Source organism: Carassius gibelio, chromosome B16 (genome assembly GCF_023724105.1).
Source record: "Carassius gibelio isolate Cgi1373 ecotype wild population from Czech Republic chromosome B16, carGib1.2-hapl.c, whole genome shotgun sequence".
Classification (NCBI taxonomy): domain Eukaryota; kingdom Metazoa; phylum Chordata; class Actinopteri; order Cypriniformes; family Cyprinidae; genus Carassius; species Carassius gibelio.
The window spans coordinates 13145452-13160702 of NC_068411.1; the positions used below are offsets into that span (position 1 = coordinate 13145452).

At 35.5% G+C, this 15251-nt stretch overlaps 2 protein-coding genes across 2 annotated transcripts; both read right to left on the reverse strand.

The window, feature by feature from the left end:
• Positions 1-711: 711 nt before the first annotated feature.
• Positions 712-11371, reverse strand: hacl1 (2-hydroxyacyl-CoA lyase 1). Its single transcript, XM_052579099.1, has 17 exons — positions 11241-11371; positions 10165-10269; positions 10032-10072; positions 9873-9953; positions 9709-9781; positions 9441-9518; positions 8619-8713; positions 8356-8468; positions 8144-8279; positions 7953-8058; positions 7764-7847; positions 5905-6000; positions 5600-5754; positions 4503-4661; positions 4275-4382; positions 3663-3849; positions 712-2160 (listed from the first exon to the last, which is right to left on the reverse strand). The coding sequence occupies exons 1-17, from the start codon at positions 11289-11291 to the stop codon at positions 2128-2130; spliced, it is 1701 nt and encodes a 566-aa protein (XP_052435059.1). The 5' UTR covers positions 11292-11371; the 3' UTR covers positions 712-2127.
• A 1218-nt stretch (positions 11372-12589) lies between these two features.
• On the reverse strand, positions 12590-13623 carry LOC127974581 (uncharacterized). Its single transcript, XM_052577950.1, has 3 exons — positions 13572-13623; positions 13386-13488; positions 12590-12984 (listed from the first exon to the last, which is right to left on the reverse strand). Coding segments are annotated over exons 1-3 (264 nt in total). The 5' UTR covers positions 13574-13623; the 3' UTR covers positions 12590-12825.
• Between the last annotated feature and the right edge of the window lie 1628 nt (positions 13624-15251).

A 15251-nucleotide genomic window follows, 5' to 3' on the forward strand; every position in this document is an offset into this window, starting at 1 on the left:
TTTACATTCCTCCGCTGATTATAAGGTTATTAAAATATCGAAGTAAAGTACTTTATGTACTAAAATAACTTAAAAAGTAAATTGTATTAAAAATGTAAAAATTAATTTAATATTAAATGAAAACTATAATAGTATCTGAGTGATACATTAAATACATCTTTTTGTCATTAAAACTGCTTTTATTTTGCGAAGTGCTTTAAAGCTTATACGTACAGCCCATGTAAATTATGAGAAATCTTATTTTGTAAAGAACCTGCTTGTGATTGTAAGCTTTTTGCAAATCAGCACAAATGTATTAGTAATCTCAGTTTATATAGTATGAGTCAGATTTGATGTGGGCACAACTACACACGGGTGTTTATTTATAAAAATTGGTGTGATAACTTGGTGACCATCTAAGATGTCTGAACTGGAGGACTTGAATCTGAGACGGCTGCCACTGGCATGTGATGTACACACATGCATAAAATGACAGAATTAGCCTGCGTGCTCTGTAGTGGAATATCACAGATGTTTTCCAGCCCCTCTCGTCCGTCTCACCCTCCCTCTCTGTGTCCTTTCTTTCAGGACTTATCGACCACCACTACTCACAATTTATTGGCGCCTTTACTTTCCCTCAGAATTAATGGACAGAGCAATTATGAAGAAGGCCGTTTAAAAGCCTGATGGGAGATCAGACAGAGTGCAGGACAAAGAAAACAGACAGGCAGCTCTTATGAATCGCATTTTAATTTTCCATCACTTCCCCACGAAACAAAATCCTTCAAAGAACATCAAACGACATTAATTGTGAAGTTGTTATTCTTTTTTTTTTTTTTTTATCACTATAATTCTTTATACAATTACATTTTGCAAGTATGGCCATTTTTAGTTTGTGCACAATAATCAAACAATTATAAGGCTTTTAAAGCATGGCTGCCTTTGTACAATCCTGTCATTCTCACCTTTTCAAATCTGGCTGTGAAAAAATGGTTCTTTTAGTAAGTCTTTTTTATGCTGGAAATGTGAAGATGAGAAGGAGAAGATGCTCTCCTGCTCTGTGATAAAGCAGCACAGTAATGATGCTTTATGAAAGAGCAGAAGATGAGGCCAGAAGACCTCAATTACCCAGAAACAAAGATGAGCTTAAACAGAAGCCCTCTAAAGCAGCGCACACAACACTGACCTGAGATCAGGTTAAGGTAAAACAAATACCGTATTTTCTGGACTATAAGTCAAACTTTTTTTTCATAGTTTGGCTGGTCCTGCGAATTATAGTCAGGTGCGACTTATTTATCAAAATTAATTTGACATGAACCGAGAGAAATTAACCAATATAAAACATTACCGTCTCCAGCCACCAGAGGGCACTCTATGCTGCTCAGTGCTCCTGTAGTCTACACTGAAAACAGAGAGCGCCCTCTCGTGGCTATAGACGGTAATGTTTTGTCTTGGTTCTTGGTTCTAAATAAATGCGACTTATAGTCCAGTGCGACTTATATATGTTTTTTTCCTCATCATGACGCATTTTTGGACTGATGCGACTTATACTCAGGTGCGACTTATAGTCCGAAAAATACGGTAGGTAGAAGGAATAGGCAAAAAATGGCTAATTAAAATAATCAAATATGCAATACATAGTCTAAACTGTCAGTGTCAAATGTCTTGGAATTTGTTATTACACATTGTTAGGCATTTTCTCTATAAAAGGAATAGTTTTGCCTAAAAATCCTCATGTTGTTCCAAACCTGTATGACTTTAGAGGGGAAAAAAGAAATAAAAGAAAAATGTAAAAACGTGTTCCCAAGTATTCCTGGGGACCTTGTGAACTGTTGTTGTCTGAAAAGACGTGTGTGAAAATTCTAAACATTTTACTTTAGTGTTCCACAGAAAAAGTGAAGTCATAATGGTTTGAAATGACGAGGTAAATGATCCCAGATCTTTTATTTTTAAGTGAAGTTTCCCTTTAGGTACTTATGAAAGAACGGGAATCTATAGAAATTCATTTCAATCAGTAGTGATTGAGATCATGTTAAATGATACAGCTTTTCTTTTCTTAGGAAATGGTGTCACCTGCAGTTAAATTAACCAAATGCAGTGAAAGAAAATGCAGACATGATCCGATCTCATCCGATATCTCGCTCAGCTCTACAGATTGGAATGTGTCAGCCAGGGAAACTCCTAGGAGATAAACACAAAGTCTCACATTATGATGTGAACGTTAAAGACAACAAAAGTTCTGTTTACACATGAATAACCTCCACTGAAGTCGAATCCTGTTTATCTCAAACTGCTTTTGTAACACTAGCAAGTTTCCATTCATCGTTGGGGAAGCCCTTTGAGTGTCAGTGTGACATGCTCGGAGAGTTTCAGTGTCCCAGGCCGCTATGACACTCAATCCTTCAATATGTCTGCATGCGGTTGCCAGGATACACCCAGCACAACAAAGAGGGTCACAACTTTCAATAATGGGGGTCTCATGGCTTTCAAGAATAGAAAGGTCAGTTATTTTTAATGTGTGTGTATGTGAGGGGGGGAGAGGGATATAAAAAAGGTTTGAGTGTTGAAATGAACGGTTACACAGGCCTTGTGATGTTCTGAACTCTAAACAGTCAAACATGTCAGAGGGTCAACACCACACCGCGCTTTTTCCAATAACTTAAAATGTAGGTGTTTTGTTTCCACTCTGAGCCCCATATTCTCCTATATGCGTAATACTATATGATCCATGAACACATGATTTATCAAATATGATACTGAACAAAAACCTTTTTCCTTTAGATAGTTTTTTTTTATATATTTTGTTTAGGTTTAATAAACAAATATAAAATGTATCTATTATTGTGTATGACAGGTTTTATGACAGGGTATATTCAGTGGCCCAAACGGAACAAAAGTTTAAAATTTGGAGCAGTTGCTGCTAATAAAATTGTCCAAAATTAAGTTGAAATTCTGATAGCTTGTAAAACATTGGGATCATTATAACAGTTCAACTCACTACTTATATAAAATAATTATAATATGAGTTTAATTTTCACTTTATATTTCCCAATAATTTGTTGTAGTGAGAAGATATTTAAATGCTTAGTTTTATGATTAAAAGTCTGTGGTTTTAATTGTGGGGGCAAAATGATAACACCTAAGTATAGTATATTTGTTAATAGCAAGAACTGGACCTTAAAATAAAGTTTGACTGGTAAAACATATAATGATGACAAAGAGATGTACAAATAAACATAAGACCTTCATTCTTCTTCGACTATCCCTTTAAAAGCCTGATGTTTAAAAGCCTCAAGTTCCTTGATTCAGCCGAGTAAGTGTTAAGTTTTCATCTTGAAATATTATCACAATATACTGTAAAAGTGAGAAATGAGAATATACGATTAAGCAGTGTTTTTTTTTTTAAATCTAAAGTGTTAATGATATTCCACCTGATTGAACTATAATGTAAGGCTGTGTGCATGTGTGTGTGTGTGTGTGTGTGTGTGTGTGTGCGCATTTTTGTGACATTAGGACACAGATTTGTATAATGACAAGGGTATAACATAGGTATTACAAAGAGAAGGTGACTTTTCAGGACATTACCACGTCTCCACTTTGGAATGGAATGTTCACACTTTTCACAAAAACAAACCTGTGTGTGTGTGTGTGTGTGTGTGTGTGTGTGTGTGTGTGTGAAATACCTGTTGTTTGCGGTCTGAGGCTGGGTCTATAAGTACGTTGAGGAGGCTGGGCATTTGTGTGTTGTTCAGACTCTCCTGTAGTGCACTGCGGAGTTCTTCCACTGTTCGGACCAGATACCCACGTCCCCCAAACGCACTCATCACCTGCTCGTACCGTGCCTCTGGTAGCAGCGTAACTGGAGGTGCACTAAGGCACACACAAAGGCAAGTCTTATGTAAGATTTGATACTTGTTGTGTTTGATTGATAGATAACTTTACTGACAGCAATTAAGTCTCATTGTATTTGCAGTAAAACACAATCTTTCAACATGGAGCAATTTGTTGAATTATCTTCATTCCATCTTAGTCCAAGATCAATCGTAGATACTTAGCGCTTTACCATAGCACTTTATTTTACAGTCCAGTTACACATGTACATAGTATGTAACAATAACTAGGTAATAACCTTGAACCTTCTCCTAACCCTAACCCTAACCCTAACCATATCCTATGTAGTTACTTTATATTACCAGAACTTTCTTAGGTAGGTGCACTGTAAGTTCACATAGACCCTCATTTAAGTATTAAAATGTTTGGACACCCAGACCTTTCCTTGAATGCTCTAGACTCACATGGTGGTCATGTCTCCCATCTTTTCCATCTCTTTCCATGTATTTAGATCCACTCCACTGTAGATGCCATTGTTGTTGATTACTATGATGATGATTGGCAGTTTATACCTATTCAGAATTAGGAAAAACAATAAGTGCAGAGTGTTTGGAGTAATCAGAACCATTTTATTATGCTGCACACTGTATAAATGCCCTATAGGTGGAGCTGTAGGTGGAGGTTTCATTCACCTGCACATGGTCTCCACCTCCATTCCAGAGAAACCGAAGGCACTGTCTCCCTCTACACACACCACTCTCTGAGCGCTCTTCTGCGTCTGCTCCAAAACTGCTGCTGCAATGGCAAATCCTGGACCCACTCCCATAGTGCCAAAAGTACCAGCATCTAACCTGTACAGGACATTCAGGTTACTGCTCTGGACATCACAAATTTAGAACCCCACTTTAAAAGAATTTTCTATTTTTATTATCTGAACTATGGTAAATATACTTACCAGAAAAAGAGTCTTAGAGAAAACAATATGTTGTATGGCTAAAATGAAATGTTAGCTCTCTTTTGCTTTTCCTGTGATCCAAACATAAACATTGATTGCTCATTATCTAAACAGATGTTTGTGATCTAAAGAGCAAAAGATGTTGTTGTTGTTTTTTTTGTTGATCAAAACATAATAGTGTTTTTCTTGCAATCTAAACATAAAATTAGTTTTCACATGATCTAAACACGCAATCTAGACATAACAAAAGTAGTTTTTTTTTTTGTGATCAAAACATAACTGTTTTTCTTGGGTTCTAAACCTAACATTTTTTGTCTAGACATAACAAAAGTTGTTGTTTTTTTGGGGGGGGGGATCAAAACATAGCAGTGTTTTTCTTGGGTTCTATACCTAACTTTTTTTTTTTTTACCTAAAGTTGTTTTCTCATGATCTGCACAATGAAAGTAGCTTTCTTGTGGCGTACATACAACAAAAGCTGTTTTATCTTACTATAAACATAATATTTACTATTAACCACAACATAAATAATAGTTTTCTCTTTCTCATAACTTTCTCTCAGCAAAAAAACTGTCGCTCTTCATTTCACTCATAAGCCATAATTTCCATATTTGAAATGCCATATCAGAGTGGCCTTCATTTTTTTGCCATTGTCATATCAATCAGCAAACATCATTTTTCTTTATGTTGTCTGTTTATATTTCTTTATTAATGTTTCTTTTGGAACTAATTTATGGTGTTCTTTGATTATAGAGATAAAAACTGTAGTCGTTCAAATACAGAGAGCTTCATCTCTCGTCCAGCTGTGAAAAGTGGGGGAGGAAAATGTCTCTCACCTGTGTCGTGGGAGGTAATTGAGCAGCATGGTCCGGCCGATGTCCATAGTATTCGCTCCCTCGCTAACTATGATGCAGTCTTTGGGCAGGAGCTCAGAAATGTGGTGGAAAGCAGTGTAGTAGTTCATGGGCAGAGTGGACTGGAGAGCAAGACTCTGTGGGAAACAATATTAATGGTACACTTTATACCATAAAAGTTAAACACACAGTTCACATGTTAACAAGAAAACAACCAATGCTATTTCATTACATTAAGTTCAATTACATCAAGTAGTTCATTACTTGCTAACGACACTCAAGCTCACCTTTGATATCTGAGCATTGGCAGTCATTTTCTCTTTCAGAGTCAACCACCATTGTGAATCAGAAGGAAATCTCCAGGATCTTACAGTTTCCAACAGCTTCAAACAGTGTAGAAAAATAGATATAAGGGGTCATTTCACGTAAAACACAATTTTCCATAACTTTTACACAATTTATTGATATTAAACTGTATAAATATCAGCACATTAAAGGGATAGTTCACTCAAGAATGAAAATTCTATCACCCCTACTTATACTCTTTAAGTTGTTGAACACAAATAAAGATATTTTGAAGAATGCTGGTAACCAGCCAGTTGACGGTAGCCATTGATTTCTGTAGTAGGAATGTAACTATGAGCTGAACGCATGCAGCTTACGCTCTTCTGTATAACCCACGCCACAAGGATGCGCTCTTTTCTTTTAAATCAAAGCGTAAATACATGTAGAAAACGTATCCTTGTGGCACGGCTGACACAGAAGAGCGTAAGTTGCCTGCATTCAGCTCATATTCTCCAAAATAGCGCTACACTGATGAGGAGAGACACAGAGGAGACATGTTGTTGATTAAATTTTAGTTTTTTGAATAAAATAGTATTCTCGTCGCTTCAAAATGTAACAGTTGAATCACTGATGGCAGATGGAGTATTTGGCGATTATTTTCATACTTTTCTGGACCGTAACATTGTAATTTACTTGGCAGTCAATGGGACAGTCACAAGCCTCCTGGTTTTCATCCAAAATATCTTAAATTGTGTTCCCGAAGTTGAGCAAAGCTTTTATGGGTTTGGAACGACATGGGGCATTTGGAATGATAAAAAAAAATCATTTTGGGTTGAAGTATCCCTTTAAGATCGTATTTTCTTTTCATCCCCCCCCCCCCATGCTGTCAGAGAGTGAATTTGCATTCTAATTCATCCCTTCTGCTGTTTTTGTTTCATGCAGATGATTTATGTAGTATAGTTTCACAAAACTAAAGTCATTTTTTATCAAATTTTGAAATTATCCAATCTAATTTAGACTGAAACTGCTCATGCTGCATGTGTGCAGCATCTTTGTTTGGCTAAAAATGGTTGCCACTCATTTTATATGGAAAGAGCACAGGCAAAATCTTAGTTTGTTCATATGAAGAGATTAGATTTATTTGTATTATTTATACGATTTGGGGTTTGTTTTAATATTTTCTATTTAGTTTTGTTATTTGACATTGTGTCATTTTGTCATTTTATATTCAACAAAGAAATGTGCAGCATTCTGTCCAAGTAAAAATAAAAGGACACCACTTCATTTATAATGTTTTAAATCTCATTTTGTGAAACAAAAACAAAAAAAACATTGCAGAAAAAATGTATTGTGAAATCAGTATAATGAATCATATTGCATCATTAGTTGAATGAATTGTTACATTCCCATTCCATACATAGTATAAAAAATAAAAATACTATGAAGGTCAAAGAATACCATCAAGTGTCCAGTTACCAACATATCTTCTTTTGTATTCAGTTTGTTATCCAGTTGTTTAAAACAATTGGAGTGTTAGAAAATGATGACAGAATTTTCATTTTTGGGTGAACTACCCCTTTAACATACGACCGAACAGTTATACCGATTAACACCCAGATTCAGTATTCTCTAATATGGTCAGAGGTTAAGAAGTTAGCCAAACAAAACATGTCACTAACATAGAAAAGACTTAAAGGTAAAGGAATAAATGCTACAAAACATACTGGATTTCAATAGGACATCAGGAGTCTCTCACAGACCCCATAGAACATACAGAATGTAATGATGCAGATGCAGAAAAAGTATAAAACTAAGAACATTGCATTTTATGCAAGACGACTCAGGGTATACTGTAGTTTACCTGTCTGACCACAGCTCTTATGTCTCCAAGTAGAGCAGATGCGGCTCTCACATTATTACTCAACTCTTCAGCACACAGATCCACCTGAACAAATTCACACAAGAGGCCACACTGAAGATGAACTGAAGTTCATTTATGGCATGTTTTACGGCAAAGATACACATACTGAGTGTCCAGGGTGTAACTAACCTGAATGATCTTCACATGGGGACTGAACCTGGGTGGAAAGCCAAAGTGCAGGATCCAGTTGAGTCTGGCACCCAGCAACACTATAACATCAGCCTGCAATAAAGCTCTAGAAAAGAAAAAAAATATGGGCATCACGCCAGTCCATCAGAAGGAGATTGTTTTGGAAAGATCGTTTTGATACATATGCACACCTGGACCGGGCCGCAGCAACACAGTTAGGGTGGTCATCTGACAGTACTCCTTTCCCCATAGGTGTGGGAAGGAAAGGTATCCCAGTCACCTCCACCAGCTCCCTGACCTCCTTCTCTGCTCTGGCATACGCCGCACCTGCAGCAGATCACAGTTCAACATCGCTTTGATCAGTTTCAGCTCGCTCTCAGTCATTCAGTTCTATTCTGTTCACCTTTGCCGATGATGATCAGAGGCCTCTGAGCCGCTCTGAGCAGCCTGACAGCCTGTGTGATCTCCCTGCTGTCAGCCTGACTCACAGGAGGAGCAGGACAGCAGGAAACAAACCTAGAAGACAATGAAGACACATGCAATGCCATTTTGCACATTTCAGTATGCAAAAGAAAACAATGATCAGTAAGAGATCACATCATAAAAAAATGTGGTTAGGAAGCTCTCCATTACTGTGATTAGTGTTTAACTGAACATAATGCTCACCTGACATTGGCCCGGTCTATTTTGGCGTTCACCATGTCTCCAGCTATGTCTATGTAGGTCGCTCCTGGACGGCCATAAATGCTGCTCCTTACAACCTAACAAAAACACAAACATCCCAACTAAAATATAAGGGGGGGGGGGGGATCTTATTTAAAGGATTAACAAAAACTTTAATAGTATCTTAATGATATAGAAATTACATTGCATAGTATATGGTATATTTGGCCAAACATTTGAAAACATTTGACAAGATTTGTCAAAACTAATCAGTGTTACTTCTGTATTATTTATTTACCTTATTATTATTATTATTATATTTTGAATTAGTTTCAATTATAGTTCAAGTTTAATATTTCTTTTATTCATTTTATTTAATCTTATTACTATATGTATAAAATTTCTATTTAGATTTAATTTATTTTATTTTAATTTATTCCTTTTTTTAAATTTTCATTTAAGATTTTCATCTGTTACATATATATTTTATTTAACTTATTTTATTTAATATTTATACTTTATTTTATATCAATACTGAATATGTTTTTTTCAGTTAACAAAAACATGAGTGAGAAAAAAATATTTTGACTTTGAATATAACATATCACAGAGCTCTGCTTTCCTTAACATGACAGTATGGCCTAAATTTGTACATCTCTTTAAACAAGACCAATCCTCTACATTTCTTCCTGTAAGAGAAAATAAGTAATTTAAAATTTCTAAAAATGCTAAAAATTTAAATTTTAAATAAAGTTTGGCATTTTTTTGTCAACTGACAGACATGGGCAATGAACCAAAAAACCTCAATTTTGATTAAATATTTACTTTTTCGACTACAGCAGGTATCATCTCAAGGCTGCTCGGTCGAGCAGAAAACTTGCTATACAGACGACAAGCTTCAACCTGATGAGGAACAAGATGAAATACATACAGATTAAAGTTTCTTTCCATGAATTACTGAAAATAACATTTTGACTCTGTATTTTGAATCAGAACATTTTTTTATTTTTTTTCTTAAGGGATCAATTTCAAATCAATACTGCAATAACAAACTGTTTTTATATCAAAGCCAAAGATTTCCTATCAACCCTACCTGAGGAAACTCCTGAAACGCTCCTGTGGTTTCTTGGTTCCTATCAGATGAGCCGCCAATAACAATGACAGGCCTATGAATTCAAACAAGAGAAGAAAAGTACAAAAACTGCCCATCAGTTCGCTTTAATCTGAACTGAAGTGAATTCAGCAGTGTAGAGCTACCAGCAATTCATGTTAGCGTTGGCCATTCCTCCAAGAGCATGAATCAGCCCAGGTCCAGACACAACCAGGCACACCGCTGGCCTGGAAAATTAAATGTAACTTCATCACAAAAAGAGCCCAATAAAAGAAATACTGAGAAACAAATTGACAAATTCATACCATCCTGTCAAATACCCAACAGCAGAAGCAGCATAGCAGGCCTGTTACGAGAAAGAAAACACACCCAGACAGTCTTCAGTGTAATGAAACAGGAATACATTTTAAATAAAAGTGAAAGTTGAGACTGTCTTACTGCTTGTTCATTGCGCATGCCGACATACTTGATGCCTGCTGCTTGGGCGGCCATGGCCACTTCGATGATAGGCACGCCAACAATGCCAAACATATACTCCACATTCTGCACATGGAGTTTAATAGAAGTAAAGACATACCTAATAGACATACTAATATCTTGAATATTAATTTATTAAAAGCGGTTTCTGAAAAAAGAAGCAGTACACACATAGGCCTGAGGTTTTCAAACTGGGGTCTGAGAACCCCCAGAAAAAAAAAGAAAAAAAGAGAGTGCTAGAGGGACCATGTGATTTTTTTTTAAGAGTAAAGAGTGTAAAAGAAAGAAAGAAAGAACAAGAGTACAAATATATAAAATAAGATTAGACAAATAAAATTAAAGAAAATAAATAAGTTGATTAAAAAAAACATAAAAGTTGATTTGATGATAAATATATATATATATATATATATATATATATATATCGCTTTAATTTAATTGATTAAACATAACTAAAATTTTATTTCATTAATAACACATCTAACAGTACAATACTATAGTAATAAAAACGTAATGATGTAAAAGAAAATAATTATTTCCCAAATAATACTTTAGACATATTTATGTAATATTCATTCATCACAGTATTAATGTCCATCGCATTAAGATGATCACATTTAGTGAAAACTATCTTTTTTCAATCTTTCAGATAAAAATAACAATGACAATGTTCTGATGTGATTATATATATATATAATCACATCAGAAAAAAAGGAAAATTACACACATATTTATATTATTATTAATTTATGGTTTGCATTGTTTTTTTGTTGTCAGTTCTAGTGCGCATGTGCAGCACCTTTGACACACTGTCCAAGTTCAATAGTACAGCGGGCGATGTTGCAAAGAATGCAATAATAAGACTGTATATACGCGTTTATTCTTTACTAATTGGGTAACGGTAATTGTTAAAGGACAAGCGTTTTTGATAAAAACTCCCTTTGCACGACTACTTCAAAATATGCAGGAGAAACTTTGAGAACCGAGCAAAAGAGGCAAGTCAGACCAATAGTCTCACAACACAACACAACACAGACCTGAGATTTGAGCGCCTCAGCGATCAGCTGAGCTCCAGTCACTTCATCCATAATCACGGTCACAACACATTCATATCTCTCAGACACACATATCAAACTCTTCTGGTGCTCCTGCTGCTCTTCTTCTGGGGTTTGCGTGTAGTTCAAATTAAATGAAAGCTCATGCCTCCACCTTCTGGATACTTGATGTGCTGCAGAGTGTCACTATCATGCAGTTTCATTTTGTCGCACTCCCATGATATAGGTTCATTCATTCATTCATTCATGTATATATGTGATTTTATTTATTTAACGAGTAGGCTAGCTGCAGATTCACACTTGCAGAGAGAGGATATAGCAGGATAGAAAGCATTACATTGAACCCTTGAGTAATGCAATCTATGCAAAACCCTGTACAGAATAAATTGATGCATGGCATTAATAGAACAGGTTTATATATATATTTTTTTGGACATTTTGCAGTCTTCCATAGAGACATGAATATCCAGTTCCTTTTCCCAATCGTTTTTCAGATTGTTAGTATAGATGTCTAACTGACTAGTGGAAAAATAGACACATTTTGTGACTAACTTTGCTTGGGAACGCAAGTAAGTAGTTTATGTAATTCAATATCAGCTGAAAGGGTTTCAGAGTTTGGGATAGTGGAACGATCATTTCTAACTTGCAGGTATCTAAAGAAGTGTAAAGTAGCCAGGACATAGTTCTCTTTTAGTTAGTTAGTTGAGAAAATGTAGCAAAATTGTTGCCTAGGTATGTATAAATCTCTCAAGGTGAGGATTCCTTTTCTAGCCCAATCTATGAACACTGGTTTAATAGTGAGGGTTTAAAGCCAAGGTTACAGACAGGAGCTAAAAAGGAGGTACTGGGGAGTTTGAATGTCTTACTGATGTGACGCCACATCCTGAGGGAGTTATTGATCATAAAGTGAGATCTGACTGGAGCAGCAAATAGCAATGAGGAGAGAGAGTTTGAAGCACTCCGCTCAATCATAAACCATGAAGGGACATCAGCTGAAAGACTCAGGGCATGGGTCCTGCCAAAGAGTTAAGGCTCTACAACTGGCAGCCCAATAATAGTGTTGAAAATTTGGCAAACCTATTTTAAAAGTACCATAAAATTTTAGTCAATATTGTTAGTCGCTGCAAAAAAAAAAAGACTTTTTTCCCAGTTTACTGAATTACCTGAGAGTTTCCCGAATGTTTCCAAAAAATTTAGTAAGGGTTGTAGACTGTTCTGGGTTGCGAAGATATAGAATAAACAACTGGTCATCTCATTTTCCATTCTTATTTATTTAGTAAAGAAATAAAGAACTACAAGGATTTCAACTAGAGGAATTATACTTCTGAAATAACAATACATGTCTTATTACATACGTATAAACACAGTATCTATGACATCTTAAGCTTTTATCAACTAGTTTTTAACTTTGTAAAACATTATATAGCATATTAGAAGAGAAATATATAGAGTGTTTCAATTGTACTAAACTACACATCATTACAATGCCTTGAATATTTCTCAAGCTATTAGATCTAACACCCAATTTACACGTTAAACATCATCCAACTAAAAATGAGATCTTCAACTAAACATCATAAATGTCATTGTGAAGAAAGAGGTCATACTTGTCATAACCAGTGTTTTCTACATTGCTGTTTTTGTTCTCCTTCACATTCGTTTTCCTGTTCATCGCTCGAGCTTCACTCTCTCTGTCCTCAAGATAGGACTGCAGGATCCGGAAAAACTGAATGAATGACAACGTGAATTTAAAATGCAGTGTGTTATTTAAATATTTGCATTGTAAGAACAAAAGAATAAATGAAGCTTACAAATACACAGTGTGTGACTAAATAATACACATTAGTCCATAAATACCCATTTTAGATAATGGCTCAGTGTAGGAGGAAAATAAAACTCTTAAAAATACATATTTTAATTGAGATCTACAAATGCAAAAATCAGCACGTCAAGAAATAGCATTCTGCATGTTTTCTATCCAATAGTCTGAAGCAACACATTAAGATAAAGTAAAAAAGAAAAAAAAAATAGAAAAAAATCTCAAAAATAGCCAGTAGAGGAAAAAAAACCCTATTATAAATCAATTGTATCTATTTTTTACTAAGGATCGATTGCTGTCCGACTCACCAGGGTCCTGCTTTGTGGGTTACTCAGAGACTTCCACTCTTCATTTGAGAGGTCCGACTCAACCGAGACCATCAGCAGTGTCATCAGAGCCAATACTGTCAACCTGGATGCCAAACACAAACACAGAGACATCACAGAGTCTTCCTCAGGCCACAACAATATCTTCATCTGAGCCAAAGAACTCACATGTTTGCAGTGGCTGTGATTGCCAGGTCAGTTTGCAGTTGGGTTGCCTCGGTTTCCCAAAAGCTTTCTGCCCCTGCTTTTATACACAGCATAAGAGGCATGCCACACATGAACAATTTGCACCTTCAGGCAAATTGGCATTTACTTTTTTCTCAAAGAAAATCTGGACAGGCAACGAGTGCCATAATTGATATAATTAACCTTACTGCGTCATCATGGCTCCCTTAGAAACATATAACTCAGAATAGCCTCTTATAATGACGCTGGTATTTATGGCTTAACCTTTAAAGGGGAATGATGAATGTAAAAGACTACCGGACATATTAGTGAAATTCATATAGGAAATATTTTAATGAATATGAATATAAGGACGAATGTTGACAATCAATTATTATTTTGCACTAACAACCAGGAGTGTGAAAGCTCAAAGGGAGATTTTTTTTTATTGCATATCCCACAGAATGATTAAAAAAAACGCATGAGCACTAATGCTTCTGAACTTAGTTCTGAGACATTTTATACTTTTTTTTATTATTCTGCTGCCGTTTCCTATTGCTAAAAGACCCGTGTGTTCTTCTTGTATATGTCTATGGGTCTTTATATTCACAGGATAATTTAGCACAGAGGTCTCCAACGGTTTTTTTTCATTCGAGAGGTTTTTATAAATGAAAGTGGCTGAGAGCTACCCATGTTATACAATACTTAAATCTTTTATATAATGTATCAAACCAAACTGTTAAACATGTTAAAATGTGCTGGAAATTTTTAAAAAGTATCTCAGAAACAAGTGTAGTAAGCACTTTTTTGTTTGCACAAACACTGAAATAAAAACATTAAAGATTGTGGCCCAATTTTAAACTAACAAAATTACCATAACATAACATGTCATCTACTGTCTAAAAGAATGTTACATTAAAGTGATTATTATGTTTTAAACATGGATATTTTTCTTACAAGAGCGCATCAGTTCGCTACAGGAGGCCTTTGTTCAACCCCCGGAGCCGTGTCAGACACTTTTTTTTTTCAATGGATGGAAAAAAAAATAACCTTCGCAAATAACCTGCCTGATCTATCTCAACTGCTATTTGTGCCCAAAAATACACATGAATTAGATTAAATGACTGACAACATGGGCACTATTTTCTCTAATACATTAGAAACTGTTGCCCCCATCAAATTGAAAAAGGTTAGAGAAAAACGTACTGTGCCATGGTATAACAGTAATACTCACTCTTTCAAGAAAGAAACTCGTAGTCTTGAACGCACTGCTAGGGCAGAGCATATTTTCTTCACTGATAAAATAGATAACATGCTACAGCATGTAACACTTCAGTTTCATCCATCGCACCCAAAGATAAACTGCAGTGCTTTATAACCATAGGACAGGAAGAACTAAATAAACTTATCACTTTATCTAAACCAACAACATGTTTATTAGATCCTGTACCCACTAAATTACTGAAAGAGTTGTTACCTGTAGCCGAAGAACCACTTCTCAATATCATTAACTCGTCGTTATCTTTAGGTCACGTCCCAAAACCATTCAAGCTGGCGGTTATCAAGCCTCTTATTAAGAAACCAAAACTAGATCCTAGTGTACTGGCAAATTATAGGCCTATTTCAAATCTTCCATTTATGTCTTAAATTTAAGAAAAAGTTGTGTCTGCTCCATTGAGTACC